Source organism: Bombina bombina, chromosome 2 (assembly GCF_027579735.1).
Source record: "Bombina bombina isolate aBomBom1 chromosome 2, aBomBom1.pri, whole genome shotgun sequence".
NCBI classification, from domain to species: domain Eukaryota; kingdom Metazoa; phylum Chordata; class Amphibia; order Anura; family Bombinatoridae; genus Bombina; species Bombina bombina.
Window position 1 is genome coordinate 986,022,489 of NC_069500.1, and position 16,059 is coordinate 986,038,547.

Below are 16,059 nucleotides of genomic sequence, written 5' to 3' on the forward strand. Positions count from 1 at the left end.
GACCCTCAGCCAATCGGCCTATATTCTTGAACTGATTAACGCGGGCAGATACCCAGCATTTTGGGCCGATTAGAGAGAGAGCGGAGAGGGATGGGGGGCACTGCAGGTTCTTCTCTTTGGTTTCCTTCCTTTTTTTTTTTTTTTCTCTATCTCTCTCCCTCCCTCTACCCTTCTTCTTTCCCGTACCCCCCTCGTATTGACACCATTAAAAAGTATATTTAACCTGTTTTAGGACAGGTATATATGTATTAAGTCCCTCATGGAGATTAGTCTCATACATCCTACAGGAAAATTCAAAAATTACGTGATACATAGTCTATACTTCTCCGGCACATATTATTAATACAGAGACCCTATGGTCATCATTGCATCTGCTATATTTAAGTTTTGTTTTTTCCGTTTAAAAAAATGATTGTTGTAAGTATAAATGCTTTAGGATTTGATAAAGCTTGTCTCATCTCTGTAAAGAACACTGATTGTACTCCTGCCACATAGTTTGTAATATGATGATTGTGTGTCAATAATAAATAAACGTTTAAAAAAAAAAAAGGATTGCTTCCAGCTGCTTTCCAAACCGAGGACATACGCCATACGTCCTCAGGCGTTAACTGTATTTTTTCTGAGGACGTATAGCGTATGTCCTCGGTCATTAAGGGGTTAAAAAAGAACTAGAAATTTGACTGTGAAATAATAGCAGTCAGTTTCCTTCACACGTGTGCGTTTCAGGGCCTACCAGGGCACAGTGTCACACCAGTGCAACTCATATCTGGTGTAACAGTAGTGTACATTAAAAAAAAAAAATAGAAATTTGACTGTGAAATAATAGCAGTCAGTTTCCTTCACACGTGTGCGTTTCAGGGCCTGCCAGGGCACAGTGTCACACCAGTGCAACTCATATCTGGTGTAACAGTAGTGTACATTTTAAAAAAAAATACAATTTTGACTGTAATGGATTGAATAGCAGTTAGTTGTCTGCAAGCGTATGTGTCAGGCCTACAGCGTCTACTCTGCCAACTTCTGCCAGTGCACAGTGCCACTCATATCTGTTGTCACAGTAGCTTGCACGCATAGTACCACTAATCGGAAAAAAAATGACAGGTAGAGGCAGGCCACCCCGCAGGGGCCGTCGTGGTCGTGGTGCTGTGATTCCCTTTGGCCCTAGAATAATGCCCAGTGTTCAGAGGCCACGTACCCTGAACTCGAAAAGTTCTGAGGACATAGTTGACTGGCGAACACAGGACACCCAATCTTCTACAGCTTCCGCTCGGAACCTTGACGCACCATCCTCCTCCAGCTTAGCTTCGGGCACCTCTCAAGTTACCACTCGCCCGCCTGCCGCCACCACCAACACTAGCACCACAGCCGCTTCACTTGATCTGTCAGAGGAGTTATTTACACATCAGTTGGAAGAAATGAGTGATGCGCAACCATTATTGCCAGAGGATGTAGATAACAGGGATATGTCTCAGTCAGGCAGCATTACACACATGGACGTACAGTGTGATGATGATGATGTTGTACCCGCTGCTGCTTCCTTTGCTGAGTTGTCAGATACAAGTGAAGTGGTTGATGATGACGATGCGTCCGTGGATGTCATGTGGGTGCCCGCTAGAAGAGAAGAAGAACAGGGGAAAGTTCAGATGGGGAGACAGAGAGGAGGAGGAGACGAGTTGGAGGCAGGGGTAGGTCGTCGCAAGGAGCTAGTGGCTCAGTCAGACAGCATGCATTGGCACCCGGGGTCAGCCAGACAGCACGCCAATCAACGCATGCTGTTGCCACCACCAGAATGCCGTCATTGCAGAGCTCAGGTCCAACCTTGTGCAAATGGGGAGTTTGCGGTTGTGCAAATGGACTGTTTGCGGTGCGTTAAACGGGGAGTTTGGTCTGTCACTGTGAAGCGGGCGTAACCCTTACACTACCTGATCGATACAACATCATACCTGATGTTTTAAAGCACGTTATTCCAAACAATTTAGGAATGTTAGGTGATTTATGCCCATTATGGATTAAAACCAGACTCTGCATCAACTATGTAATTTTCCATGGGAGTTTTGCCATGGATCACCCTCCGGCATGCCACAGTCCAGGTGTTAGTCCCCTTGAAACAACTTTTCCATCACTATTGTGGCCAGAAAGAGTCCCTGTGGGTTTTAAAATTCGCCTGCCTACTGAAGTCTATGGCGGTTGCCCGGTTCGCTGGTTCGCGAACATTTGCGGATGTTCGCGTTCGCCATTCGCGAACTGAAAATTTTAGGTTTGCGACATCACTATTAGCAGCTAAATATCTTGGAATCTCAATGTGTTAATTGAATGAAATTCTATTGTGAATAAGGCTAGTTAAAAAGTTACAATTTGGTTTGCCTTGTAAAGAGTATTGCAACAGTTTAAACACTATATAGTTTGACTCATATTCTGGTTCTTACAAATATATTTCAATGTATCTATAAATATCAATTAATAAAAAGAATTCAGAAATTTATATTAATTTTATGGTTTTTGGTATATGCATATGTTATTGGGGTTCGGTTTAAAGGATAATTATTAAATATATTGTGTTATAACCTGGCCATATACTGACAGTTAGATTGAGAGCTGAGTTGTCTATGCATTTCTGGTGTGGACATATAAAGTAGAAGGAGCTCTCTAATGCAGGTCATTGCCACATTGGAGGGATGCTTTTGAGCTATGTAGCGTATCTCTCAACAGAATACCATGTGACCATGAACCATCATTTGTGTTGATTGACTAACAAAGGCTTAGATATGTTTTTCTCACTGGTATAAACTGGATATAAGTGACATTGTTCCGTCTGCAGTCATCTGAACATATAGCTTACATAATATGTTGAGGGACACATTAGCCTGGTGTGTGGTTTGTATGCCCACATAATATGCAAAAAAGAACCTACAGGGTCATGGGCAAAAGGACCCAAAGGAATAAATCCCCACTTGTTTCTTAGATAGGGGATTATGGGTTCCTACACCCACGTACATAATTATTTTTCTTGGTTTATAACAGAAGGAAATCAAAACTTTTTGCTCTATACTATGTTAGTTCATTTACCTAATCATGTTTAGTGTAGGTTTGTGTTTCATTCCTGTATTTAGTAAAGGATTAATTGCATATGTTTCTTATTCTATATGCATAAGTTTGTGACAAAGTTTGTGTCTTCTTAAAATATCTCATTTAATGTGTCATTCTAATGCAATGATAAAATGATGTATTTAGTCATATCATTATTTTGTTCCATTAGTATACAGTTTATACACTGGTATTTATCTGTTCCCTGCAAAGAGGGTAAACACATAGCTGAGCTGAGACACCAAATGTTCTGCTGCCAAGCAGGATGCAGCCGGCAGTTTGTAGCTATATGCATATGCCGCTTGTGATTGGCTCACTAGTGTGTACTACTCAGTAGCCGAAATGGATTGTGGCTCCTGAACTAAACTTTAAGTATTCTAATGAATGCAAAAATAGCTACTGTTTTTCATATTAATTTGTCTGAAGACGATAAACAAATTGGCCTCTAATAAAAAATTAACTATTGCAACAAAAATTTTTTAGTTGATTCATTAAACAAAATTAATTTTTTTACCTGACAAATGGTTTACTCAAAATTATTTGTATTTTTTTATCTGTGCACGTCTAATATGTATTTATGTTAAACACATTCCAAAGTGCTTGTACATGAAAATATTGTATAGAAGCTTGACCTTAAAATAAAACCTAGCACAACTTTGTGTTATTAATTAAAGTAATGTTGATCTGTAGCATAATATAGTACTTAATAATATAGGAATTGGAGAACCTACTTGTGTATAAGACTGAGGAATCTATTTTTGTGTTATGGAACGGTTCACTTACAAGTCAGACAACCTAAACAATGCACATAACTGCTTCTAAAAAGGGCTTTACTCAGGCAGGCATAAGTTGTAAGCAGGTTGACTGATTGGAATGCACTAAAAAAATTGTTATTTCACCAAGGATAATAGTTTAGGTGTGTGCTGAATGTGAGAAACATCTATCATATTTCATATCAGCCTTAAATGCTATTTTATCAATGACAACTTAAATGTTGCAAAGTTCCTTTAAGGGGAAGGTTTGGAAATAAACTGTATTAAGAATTAAATATAGGATAAACTAGAAATGCTATGCAAAGATAAATCATTGTCAGAACTTAAAGGGATATGAAACCCAAACTTTTTCTCTCATGATTCAGATAGAGCATGTAATTTTCAACTTTCTAATTTACTTCTATTATCAATATTTCTTCATTCTCTTGGTATCTTGTGTTGAAAAGCAGGGACATAAGCTTATGAGCCAGACCATTTATGGAGCACTATATTGCAGCAGTTTTGCAAGAATGTTATCCATTAGCAAAAGCACTAGATGTCAGTATTATTTCCTGCTATGTAGTGCTCCAGATGCCTACCTAGGTATCTCTTCAACCCAGAATATCATGGGAATGAAGCGCATTTGATAACAGAAGTAAATTGGAAACCTTTTTAAAATTGTATGCTCTGTCTGAATCACAAAAGAACATTTTTTGGTTTCATATCCCTTGAAATTATAGGTCAACTTAGACTATGATAAATACAATATTAATACTAGATACTATTTATCACTGTACTACCTTTATGATTCAACTACTTTATTCTCAGAGCAGGTGCACAATAAGCTGCACTTTATTACTAACTTGATTATAAAGATCATATTTTAAAGGGACATAGCACATGCAGTTTTAAGAGACTTTTCAATTTAATTCTGCTATCAAATTTTCCTAGTTATGGGAAATGTTTATTACAAAGCATACCTAGATTGGCTCAGGAGCAGCAATGCACTACTTCCAGCTAGCTGATGATTGGTGGCTATACACATATGCCTCTTGTCATTGACTCACCAGATGTGCTCAGTTAAAGGGGCACTGAACCCATTTTTTTTTTCTTTCTTGGTTCAGATAGAGCATGCAATTTTAATCAATTTCTAATTTACTCCTATTATCAAATTTTCCTTATTCTCTTGGTATATTTATTTGAAAATCAAGAATGTAAGTTTAGATGCTGGCCCATTTTTGGTGAACAACCTGGGTTGTTCTTGCTGATTGGTGGATTAATTTAACCGACCAATAAACAAGTGCTGTCCAGAGACTGAACCAAAAAAATAGCGTAGATGCCCTCTTTTTCAAATAAAGATAGCAAGAGAACGAAGACAAAATTGATAAGAGTAAATTAGAAAGTTGCTTAAATTTGCATGCTCTATCTGAATCACGAAAGAAAAAAATTGGGTTCAGTGTCCCTTTAAGTCCCAGTAGGGCACTACTGCTGTGGAGGTGATTTTTTTTTGTGGGGTTTATCCCATAATTGTAAGCAAGCATTATTGCAATAATAAAATGACCTAACACACTTGAGTATTCTGCAACTTGATGTCCCTTTAAGATCATTTTTTGTTTGCATAGAAATCTTACTTTTCCTGCTGCTGCACAAACCTTTATATGAGCACTAGCCCACTCCTCTCAGCCCAGCAGATGTTTGAAATGCCCTAGGTTTACTTTCTCGAGTATAATTGTTCTGCTGCTAATACGTACAGTTTAACAAAGAAACTATGGATGATATCTCAAAAAAAATGTTTTAAAGTCGATTATAAGCAATGAATGGGATTCAGTCTCTTCTGTAATAGTTTAAGAAAGTGAAGGCACAAGTGAGATGGAGGTGGGAAGAGCAGAAAGGTGACGCGGGGAGGGTGTGTGCAGCAGCTCCTCCTCCTCCTCTCACAGCCCAGAGGGAGCCAGAAGCAGGCAGGGAGCTGAGCCAGGCATGTGTCAGTGCACCCTGCAGGGAGAGGGGCAGTGCCGCACAGACCTGCTCTAGCCCACAGAGGAAGCTGAATCACCTGCAACTCTCACCTCCTGCTGGTGCATCACAGACCTCAGCTGATTGCTCCGGACTGGAGAATACACTTGAACTTTTTTTTTATATTTGTTGAAGCTTCTTTATTTTTGAATCTGAGTGACATAACCATGGAGTTAGTTTTGAGCGTGTTGTTTGTTTGTTCCTTATTCATGACGGCTGCTGGGGATTATGATGGAAGGTAAGGACTATATATGCTCATCTCTCCTCTCACCTGCACAACATTCCTATCTCAAGTTTGGCTCTAATTCTTTAACTTCTGCTGAGAATCATCCTGGGTGTCCTATACAAATCCAAGCTCCCTCTTTTGCCAAGAACTGTTGAGCAATACTTGTCAATTAGCATTAAACAAGCAGCAGGATACAGAAGCGAAATAAAGCTTTAGTGTAGAACACCCTAACCTTAGTGGTGAGAAAAAAGGGGTTAAGTAACACTCCATAAGTTTTGGCTGTTGGTTAAACCTTTATTAGCCCTTTCCCATTATGATTATTAAATGTATACTGTATTATCAGTAGTATTAGTATTATTTAATAGAACCCTCTGTTTAATGGAGTTATAAAGTCTCTTAGCTGCCATAGAGGGCTGCTACTAAACCCCTGTTAACTATATATCTACCCCTTGGCAGTGATGTAGTATCTTGGCTGCCATACAGTGCTGGGAACAGATGTGTATTTAGTTTTTGCCCCGCTCTCGGCTTTGGGAATTCTGCTGCTGCCCACAATAGTTTTCCTGTTTTTTGATCTATATATTTCTTACAAGTGTAGGTCTGAAGTTATGCAGCAAACAAACGGATAAATAGTGATGTCTCAGTTAGTTTCAGTGCCAGGGCAGCTGAAGAGGTTAAGAGTTTCCAGTATCCCAAGTGAGAGTGTTTAGTGCAGCAGAAGCAGCAGGTAAGGCTGAGTGATAAGCGCTATGTGAGGCAGATGTGCACGTGGTGCCGTACAGCTGTGCTAGCAGATAAGGACACCTGCAGGTCCTAGGGGTTAACGCTAGAAGGGATCAGCACTTATCTGGGACAAACTCACTGTAGCTATTTTCATGTTTATGTGTATGTACTGCTGTCAGATCACATTTCCAGCTGAGTAGAGATGATACATTTAACTGTACATAAAAAGTACTTATGTGTAGCTATATTTAAATTAGTTTTTCATTTTTCTGAAACAAAACAACAACAAAAAACACTATTAACGAAACATTTTGCTTTAAAAAAAAAAAAAAAGACTGATTTCTTCCATCACTAGCTGCTTGCCAGTCGGAACCTGCTATTAAAAAAAAAACAACAACTTCTGGGCTCTCTGCCAAATTATTGAAGAGAAACACAGTTACAGGTGGAGATAGCCAGGTCAAGGGAAGAAAGACAAACTGAGAAGATTAGATACATTCCAGTGCCATCTACTAATAACATAACTCTAGTAGAAAAATATCACTGAGTACAAATACAGAGGGGAGAAAAAGTTACTAATCCACCGCAATTTCTTATAGAAACTTATTTACTGACTGTATTGTAGTGGAGTTAGTTTTATTACATATATGGCATATGTTTCTTAATCATATCAATGGTTTCTATTTTTTCCTATATATTAATTTATTATGTGTTTTGATTTGTTTCTTACTAATTTGACTGACTTCTAAATGTGAATTTAAAGGGACATTATACACTCATTTTTTCTTTGCATAAATGTTTTGTAGATGATCTATTTATATAGCCCATGAAGTTTTTAAAAAAAAAAAAATGTTTAGTTTTGCTTATTTTTAAATAACATTGCTCAGATTTTCAGACTCCTACCCAAGCCCCAAAGTTTTATGTGAGTACTGATGTATACCTTCTCCAGCTTGCTCCTGTTTGTGTAAGGGGTCTTTTCATATGCAAAAGAGGGGGGAGGGGGGAGGGTCTTATTTCCCACTTGCAGTGGGCTTTCCAGCTGCCTTTTCAACAAAGCTAAACTGAAAGCTTCTAAGTAAGTTTTTAAACCATTTTATACTGGATTTTTATATCAGTATCTGTGCATCTTATTCTTTATAGTAGGGTCTATTACATGCAGTTATATGAAAATGAGTGTATACTGTCCCTTTAACCACTTGACAGCCCTCTCTGGTACTCATTAGGATCGTTTTGCTTCTGATTATGATTTGCCATCACACTGTCTTTCTATCCATGACCATAGATTAAAGGTACAAGTAATCATTCAATAAGTTTAATACATCACTTTCAGTTCTCTGTGAATACTGCATTATAGGGAGTCATATAAAGTATTCATGGTCTGTTTTGGAATAGTATAAATTATCGTACCCCAAGACAAAGGCTGTGGTGGGGCCCCCATTTCAACAGTGCAATTTCTGGCCATTTGCACAAGTTGAGCCAGCGGCCACATAAGAGAGAGAGGAGTTAGTTTTCTGTGATTATGAGTCATCCTTCCCACTTGGTTAGTCTATGCCAGAGGATATGCACCTGCACAGCCTTCCTGAACAAGTATGGTGGCAGGTTTTCCTGTGCTGTAACACTGTGAGGACCATCTGCCACCATATAAATGGCTTTCTTTTTTTACAGAGGGGCTAGATGGAATGCAGGTGGAACCCAGTCCCTCCCCCTTTTTTAAGGACCACTAAATACAGTGCATTTGCATAATTGATACATCCATGATAAAAATACAAAGCAATAGCACTTAGTCTGATCTTCAAATTATTAGTAGATTAGAGCTTTGTCTATTTCCACTTTCCCTAAAGCATGTGACAGCCATCAGCCAATCACAAATGTATATACATATATTCTGTGAATTCTTGCACATGCTCAGTAGGAGCTGGTGACTCAAAAAGTGTAAATATAAAAAGACTGTGCACATTTTGGTAATGGAAGTAAATTGGAAAGTTGTTTAAAATTGCATGCTCTATCTGAATCATGAAAGTTTCATTTTGACTTGTGTCCCTTTAAACAACTGTACTGATTGCAGAGCCAAATGGCTCCCTAATGGTTTGGGCCAAGTCTCAATTGAGACATCTGAGACCCCTATAGTTACAACCCTTCCGCATCCTATTTTTTTGCAAACAAAAAACAAGGCTTCATGAATATAGTCAATAAGAGGCCATGTGGCCCAAGCTATTATGTTCAATAAGAGCCCTCTCCCGGGTGCTGGTTGACTAAGATGGATGTGCTATAGTCTTTGTTTGTTCCCAGAGACACGACTGAGGTGGCTGTATGAAAGTTCTTCAGCCATTTATCAGCAAGATCTGGAGCACTATATACAGAGATAGATTTAATTTACTTTGGCAATGAGCAGTCTTGCTATTTATGGATTGCATTGTGCGTAAGGGCTCAGGCGATATAGCTTCTGATTGGCTGCATAAAATTGTGAAACTACCTTTTTCATAAAGTGTGAAGTTTAACTCAAACAATTTCCTGCTATTGGATGTCTGAGTGAGAACTTGCAACATTGTTGCTATATAAGGATTTGCTTTTGCTATAATATATATATTTATAGAAAACTTAAGTGCAATATTCACTCATGGTGTTAAGCACCAGAAACATTTTTACAAGTGTTAGCAATTTGGGTGTTTTATTTGAAAGATTCACTCTCTCTCCCTTGAGCACATTTTTCTGAAGTTGGCAACTAGTTATCTGTTAGAATAAGATGAAATCAATTTACTAGACTGACATCTTGATAATACTTTTCTTGCCTGAAGACTCAACATGCTGATTATAATTTTTATGTGTTGAGCCAGAACAGTGTTTTTTTTGTTTTTTTTTTACAGAATAATTATAATCTTCGTTCTCAGCCTTCAAGCCTGCTTACAGTATGTAATTTCTGTCTTTTCACAATTCCCCAAAGCTATTCCATTGTAGAACAGATTATTTGCTGGAGGTGGCTTTGGGTCATCATTGATGGGCATTTGACCAAGCCACACACATTTTGTTGTGAGCTCCTTGTGATCACAGTCGGATAAAGAGTACCACTTGCTTTTTTTATGCAGCTACAGATAACTGTTATTAATCTTTAGGATCTTCACAGTTGTGATTGCTCACACAAACCTTCCATTTCATAAATAAATATAAATAATTCTCAATTTGAAATTCATGCACATTACTGTAGTTTGTACTGTAGCTTATACTTTTTGAAGGGCAGAATCCATCAATCAATTTAACTTTCTTTAAAGAGACTAAAATAAAAAGTAAAGTTTCATGATTCAGATAGAGAGCATGCAATTCTATAATATGTTCCAATTTTGTTTGATCAAATTTGCTTTGTTCTCTTGCTATTCTTTGTTGAAGAGAAAAATGTAGGAGCTAAGGAGCGTTTGTGTGTCTTTAGCACTCTATGACAGCAGTGTTAGCAACAATGTTTGTTTCAATATACAAATACTGCTGCTATAGAATGTTAAAAACTCATGTTCAGTCATAAGCTGCTATGTGCTTACCTAAAAAAAATATATCAAGAGGATAAAGCAGATTTGATAATAGAAGTAAATAAACAAGTGATTTCCATGGTTCTGAACCAAAAAAATAGCTTAGATGCCTTCTTTTTCAAATAAAGAAAGCTAGAGAACGAAGAAAAATTGATAATAGGAGTAAATTAGAAAGTTGCTTAAAATTGCATGCTCTATATGAATCACAAAAGAAAAAAAAATGGGTTCAGTGTCCCTTTAATGCTTAGAATAATTATATAACTGTACTTCATAATGTGATTAATTTATTAGGAACCAACTGTAGACAAGAAAAAGCAGGAATGTAAGCTTACGAGCCGACCTATCTTTGATTCAGCACCTGGGTAGCACTTGCTGATTGGTGGTTAAATGCAGCCACCAATCAGCAAGAGCTATCCAGGGTTCTGAACCAAAAGTGGGTCGTCTCTTAAGCGTACATTGCTGCTTTTTCAACTAAAGATACCAATAGAACAAAGAAAAATAGGAGTAAATTAGAAAGTTGCTTAAAAGAGCATGCTCTATCTCAGACATCTTCAAACTTGGCCCTCCAGAGGTTTTGGAACTACATTTCCCATAGGTTCATTATCCCTTTAAGGTAATTTCAAATCACTTAGGATTAAAGTTGCAATCTTTCTTGGAAAAAATATTGGCCATATAATAGCATGAATGCCCAAAGCGTATTATGTATCAAATTCAGAAACTACATCTGCTTTGACTGCTGTTAAAGGGACAGTCTAGTCCAAAATAAACTTTCATGATTCACATAGGGCATGTAATTTTAAACAACTTTCCAATTTATTTTTATCACCAATTTTGCTTTGTTCTCTTGGTATTCTTAGTTGAAAGCTAAATCTAGGAGGTTCATATGCTAATTTCTAAGCCCTTGAAGGCTGCCTCTTCTCTCAGGGCATTTTGACAGTTTTTCACCACTAGAGGGTGGTAGTTCATGTGTTCATATAGATAACACGGTGCTCATGCACGTGGAGTTCCTCAGAGCAAGCTCTGATTGGCTAAGATGGATGTCTGTAAAAAGAACTGAAATAAGGGGGCAGTCTGCAGAGGATTAGATACAAGGTAATCACAGAGGTAAAAAGTATATTAATATAACTGTGTTGGTTATGCAAAACTAGGGAATGGGTAATAAAGGGATTATCTATCTTTTAAAACAATAACAATTCTGTTGTAGACTGTCCCTTTAAATGACCATTAGTTTGAATAGGATTCTCATGCACCATAACAAGGCCTTGTTAATTTATTATGTATAACTTATTTATATGCCAGTAACCCACTGATGAGGTAGCACCCTTACTTAGGATAGGTATAAAAAAAAACCATTTGTGGCTTAAGGGTGCATGAAAGTAAAATGTAAGCTTTCATGGTTAAGATAGAGCACATCATTTTAAGAGACTTTTCACTTTACTTCTATTATCGCATTTACTTTGTTCTCTTGATATAATTTCTTGAAAAGCATACTTTTTGGGATTTAAGAGCAGCTATGCACTGGTGGGAGCTAGCTAGTGAATGGGGGCTACGCACATATGCCTCTTGTCATTGGCTCAACAGAAGTGTTTAGCTAGAAGTAGTGCATTGTGGGCTGGAGCTGACTTCAGGGGTTCAACACATAGTTATATTGAAGCAATGGTGCAATAATGCATTTTGTTCATGTTTATGTCCCTTTTAATTGGAGTAAAGCCACCCATCAAAAAAAATCCTTTGTTCACAATATCTAAGGGGTTTGTGTTGTATATAAATGTGTTACTCTGTATGACTGAGACTTCATTTTATTAGATTGTAGGCTTTTATTTTACTCCCTTGTGCGAGATGACTTTTTTTCTTTGCTGTCGCTGCAAGTTCAGACAGGTGACAGGTGAGCTGTGAACAGAAACTCTTAACAACACCTAACTACAGACAGCTCTGCACCCAGCTTCCTTTGTGCACCCGGCCATACTCAAATGTATCCCTATGTCATGAATTCATCTTGCATTGGGTATGCAACAGGGTCTATTTCAAATACACACACACATATATATATATAATAATAATAATACAAAACCAGCAAGACTCCCACACCTGTACTGACCCTGATCACGGCAACTACGACCTGCATTGTATCTGGTTACCGGTTAGCCTGTGGAAAGGAAACAGCGAGATGGGATATCTACAACAGTGAGTACATTTCCACACCGAAGGTTACGCTGGAGATAAAGTCTCACGGTATTGGCAAATCTGATGTAACAGGTAATATTGCGGCTTATGACTGACCCTGCAGCCTTGCTATATTTCGAATTACCTGCACAGAGACACTGATGCTGCTATTTATTGATCTGTCCTGGTACAGGTTAGGAGCATTCAGGTATATCGCACAACACTACAGCTTTACCGTGAGTGAACATCAAAGGGTGTGATGTTGTACTTGCTATATGAATGTACCTCGCTAACAGTTTGGCAACCGATAACATACACCGGTGGTGATACAATTGCTATTCAAGCCGTAGATTACAAGGGCGGCATTCTGAATATCTAAAGCACTTTTTTTCACAAACCTTCAATAAGGACATCCCAGTATACATTAATTGAACTGTGTGATCATATAACGCCTTAAATACAAGAAAGGACATTTGAGTTTGCATCTTTATAACATCTTTTATTACAAGAAAGGACATTTAAGTTTGCATGTTCATTTTTGGAAAGGACATTTATTTTGTATCATTTTTTCTTTGCAATTGATACAAGAAAGCCTCTTTGTTTTCAGTTTGGATACAAATATTTCAACATGGACTGTTTATTTTTTGATCATTATTGATGTTATATGAGGAAATAGTGATGTTGTGAAATTTTGTGCAATAAGTTGTGTTCTATTCTATCTTGAGCTATATCAATATATTTAGTATTTTTCAGTGATAGGTGGAGTGGGTCTTCACTCACTGGGGACGCCCAGTGGGTGTTATTTTGCTTAGATTGATTACTCTAGTATTTAGTAGTATTCTTTAGTTTACGTTTAGGATTGCTTGGAGGGAGTATGGATATGTTTGGTGGATGGGGGTATGTGTGGATATGAGTAAGCTCTCTTGTACTCTTCCTTTTGTATGATTTTGTAGCTGTAAAAATTAAAATCTAAATTCATTTCTAATACTCCTTGGCTGGGATCTGTTTGTATTATATATATATACACACACACACACATACACACACATATATATATATATATATATATATATACACACACACACACACACACACACACACACACATATATATATGTATATATATATATATATATACACACACACACACACACACACACATATATATATATATATATATATATATATATATATATATATATATATATATATATATATATATAGTGAAGATTGGAGTAGCCGTGTTCGTCCAGTACATAGATGCTCAAAAAACAAAGTATTGCATAAATACTTCATGCTGAAAGTTCCTTTATTTGTTTGAAGCGTTCACTGCACTGAGCTCCTCAAGCAACCCACGGAAGAACGCTATTTTGCTGTGAGGTGACGTTTCCACCTCTTAGCCAATGGCCGTGCAGCCCAGCTGGTGCCAAGATGGATAGCCCACATGGCTATTGGCTAAGAGGTTGAAATGTCACCTGTCAGCAAAATAGCATTCTTTCGTGGGCTGCCTGAGGCGCTCAGCGCGGTGAACACTTTAAAAAATAAAAAAAGGAACTTTCAGTATGAAGTATTTTATATTTCATGACTGAAAGTCCCCATTATTTGTTCCAAATGCTAGGATTTACAATCACTTTAAATCATAGCTAAATAGATATGGAAATATCAAGCTTTTATCAAGAATTTTAAAACAGCTGGGTTTGAAAATATAATTTTTATTTTGTATTGTCTGAAGATAAAACTATAGTGACTTTCTTTATTACCATCAATGTTCATGTGCTAATTGTTTTAGGGAAATTAAAGGGTTTTTTTGTTTGCTCTTTTGCAGAGCAGCAATATACTACTGGGAGCTAGCTGAACACATTTGGTGAATTAATGACAAGAGACAAATGTCTGAAGCCACCAATCATCAGCTAGCTCATTATAGTGCATTGCCACTCCCTATATTACATTGCCACACTGCTGAGGATATGTATGTATGCTTTTCAACAAAGGATAACAAGGGACCAAAATAAATTTGCTAAGCAGAAATTAATTTTAAAAGTATCCTAAAATGAAATGCTCTGTCTGAATTTAGAAAGTTTAATTTGGACTTTCCTGACCCTTTAAACCATAGCCTTTGGCAACCACACTGTATCTTTGTGATCTAAAGTGGATAATCTGACAGTTTGCATAATTCTGCACATCATTTAGCCTTTCATATCACAAGCCCTTTGCTAGCCATAGGATTCTGGTGATAACTCAGAAAGTTATCCAGTTCTCTATACAAAACACATGGTTTGCGCCACACGCTGGTTGTAGTATCTTTGGGGTTTTTTTTTGCTACTCCTAAGTGCACTCAGAATATATCCATGCTTTATATAGCATAGTCCTTTATATAGCATGGTCCTTTATATAGCATGATTCTTTATATAGCATGGTCCTTCATATAGCATGGTCCTTTATATAACATGATCCTTTATATAGCATGGTCCTTTATATAGCATGGTCCTTCATATAGCATGGTCCTTTATATAACATGATCCTTTATATAGCATGGTCCTTTATATAGCATGGTCCTTTATATAGCATGGTCCTTTATATAGCATGGTCCTTTATATAGCATGGTCCTTTATATAACATGGTCCTTTATATAGCATGATGCTTTATATAGCATGGTCCTTTATATAGCATGGTCCTTTATATAGCATGATCCTTTATATAGCATGGCCCTTTATATATCATGGTCAGCTTGTGCCTTTGGTTTCCAACTTTATTATGTGCGCTTTAGTTTATGCGCTACTTCCGCCACTCGGCTGCTTACCTCTATGTCAATGAATACATCATCTGCAAAAGGACTCTAGCCAGCATTACTTGTAGATAATTAATATAACACAATTTTAAAAACTCAATGCCAACCTATAGGTTTTGTGGAAGAGATGTATTGAGGCATAAATCTGTGTGCACTCTGCATCTTATACTTATTTTTTGTCAATCATCGAATAAAATGGACAGTTAAAATAAAAATCTGTGTACTCTTACTGTAAATAACTGAAAATACCTATTTTCTGATCAATAACTTATCATTGGTTGCATACGCCAAATTGGTCAGTTAGCATATTATTAGCTGTAATATCTATCTATATCTATCTATCTATCTATCTATCTATCTATATATATATATATATATATATATATACAGAGAGAAGTGCACTCACAGGAACGAACAACTGGCTCAATACCATTGTTAGCCTGTTCTATGGCGATTTACCACCTGGGTGCAGCTTTTTAGCCCAGTAATGCTTTTCACAGAGAAGAAATTTCCTGTAGTATATCAGTCTGATCCCGCCTATTACAGTCAGTCCAGCGCCGAAATACCAGGCAATTCTTCTCTGAACAAGGAACACAGCAACCCCAGACGATCGTTTCGGCCTTCATTGGGCCTCGTCAGTGAGGTGTAGCTATATTCCTCTAAGCACACTGAGCAAGGAGTCCACGTCTGGTTGCCCCTTTTTCCCATAGGGAGACTAAATACATACAGAGAGAAGTGCACTCACAGGAACGAACAACTGGCTCAATACCATTGTTAGCCTGTTCTATGGCGATTTACCACC

The 16,059-nt window shown here is 37.4% G+C and overlaps 1 protein-coding gene across 2 annotated transcripts in view; it reads left to right on the forward strand.

Annotated features, from left to right (window-relative positions):
- The first annotated feature begins 5,788 nt into the window (after positions 1-5,788).
- Positions 5,789-16,059, forward strand: part of NPNT (nephronectin) — a 148,082-nt gene continuing 137,811 nt past the window's right edge. Inside the window, exon 1 of one of the 2 annotated variants that reach the window (XM_053703513.1) lies at positions 5,789-6,087. In XM_053703513.1, coding sequence (XP_053559488.1) covers positions 6,017-6,087 — 71 coding nt within the window. In that variant the 5' untranslated portion in view covers positions 5,789-6,016. The remainder of the gene's footprint in view (positions 6,088-16,059) is intronic. The other variant, XM_053703514.1, reaches the window with a different exon arrangement.